General features: G+C 26.2%; 1 protein-coding gene across 1 annotated transcript in view; it reads left to right on the top strand.

Moving 5' to 3' along the window:
- The window catches only part of LOC106686527 (prestin), a gene marked incomplete in the record, with an annotated part of 128904 nt that overhangs the window by 123883 nt on the left and 3320 nt on the right, over positions 1 to 1701 (top strand). Inside the window, 1 exon segment of the mRNA XM_067047786.1 lies at positions 518 to 790. Coding sequence (XP_066903887.1) covers positions 518 to 790 — 273 coding nt within the window.

Below are 1701 nucleotides of genomic sequence, written 5' to 3'. Positions count from 1 at the left end.
ATATTATATTAAGTTATTAAAGAATACACATTAAAAATATACAAGAATTATAAGGTTAATGTTGGAAAATTCCCTGCTAAAAAATCTTTTAAATGACATTTAATGAGTGTCCTTTCAATGTTTTACCATTTGTTTCATTCTATCACCTTCAGGACTAAGATGCAACAGCGAAATCACATTACTAAAGATAAATTTTAATTAATAATTCATCGGTTCTCTGTTCCATTTCATTGATAGCATAAATATAGACTAATAATGTATAAATAGCTAATCAGATTATCATTATAATCAGTATTTCAAACAGTTATGAATTGTGAGAGACTTATAGCTTTTGTTTTTGAAGTCTTTCTATTGTGACAAGTAAAAACAAAATTTAATTCTTTCATATGAATATTGTAACTAAATTTAATAATCAATAACAGAAAAAACTAAAATTGCAATTAAGAGTTTGTCTATGAAACACATATTTAATACTCCATATTTAACTATATTAAAGAAATTTGTAATAATGTTGCAGTGTATTTTATCATCCTTAATTGTTGTTGCTCTCAAAGGAGTACTCATGCAAGCTCTGGATATAATTAAAATTTGGAAAGCATCCAAAATAGATGGTATGATATGGATTTGTACATACCTAACTGTGATATTAGTGGAAATACAATATGGCTTATTAGCTGGAGTAATCTTTTCTATCCTGAGTCTTATTATAAGAGGAGCTAGTTCAAAAGTTGATGTGTTGAAAAGATTACCAAATTCTGAACTATATGTTGAAGTTGAAAAGTATTCAAAGGTAATATTTATACTTTTTTTCTCTACCTTAAAAAAAAATCATACAATGTGTAACTAGTTTTTAGTCATTTTAATACAATGGAATTTTAACTTCTCTTATTGCTTAAAGTAGAAGCAGATTACTTGATATATTTCACCCAATTTTTAATTTCCTGTTAATATTTTGGGTCAACAACTATTAATTAATCCTGGTTTAGTGGACATAATTCTTACGTTTCAGAAACAATCCTTAAAAGGTATGGTATGCTGATAGTGACTAAACTACAGAGACTATTTGTTGCTTTATGCTTTTTCAAACTGTGATTATAAAACCATCAACATAAAAACTAATATTTATAATCAGAGAAACTTGATAAATACTTTTTTTCTATGGACTATATTTATTATAAAATAAGTATTCTTTCTTCTTATGAACAATGTTTCTTATAAAATGAGTATATTCCATACTTATTTGTTATGGACTCTCAACAGCACCACAGGTCTTTAGAGTCCTTCATTAATTTTTAATGATCCTGTTTTTAGGTTTATATTTTATTAAAAATATTGTTTTTAAGGAATTCAATTATTTTTCCTATGCTGGTGGTAATATCATCCAGTATTGTTTGGAGTTTTCTTTCCATCTCTGAATTTTGAAAATATTTTTCAAGTAGCTGCCAGATTACAAAAATGAGGCCCATAGTAACCTGCACCTCACACATGTCATGTATACAAGGTGTAGTTTTATTAAGGGAATCCGTGTGTGGCCAATCCTCAATCTAGTATAATAATTATAAAATTATTCAATTAACTTTATAATTATTATATATAGAAGAGTGGTGAATAAACATTACTTTTAGAAATCATTCTTTTATTCTTAAACCCCTAAATTACTTACTAATGTTTATGAAACTGATAACATAAAAATAGTTATAA

The sequence above is a fragment of the Halyomorpha halys genome, unplaced genomic scaffold (assembly GCF_000696795.3).
Source record: "Halyomorpha halys isolate HHAL.00 unplaced genomic scaffold, Hhal_1.1 Scaffold833.1, whole genome shotgun sequence".
Lineage (NCBI taxonomy): Eukaryota > Metazoa > Arthropoda > Insecta > Hemiptera > Pentatomidae > Halyomorpha > Halyomorpha halys.
Note: the sequence above shows the minus strand (reverse complement) of the source record. Positions and strands in the feature narration are given on the sequence as shown.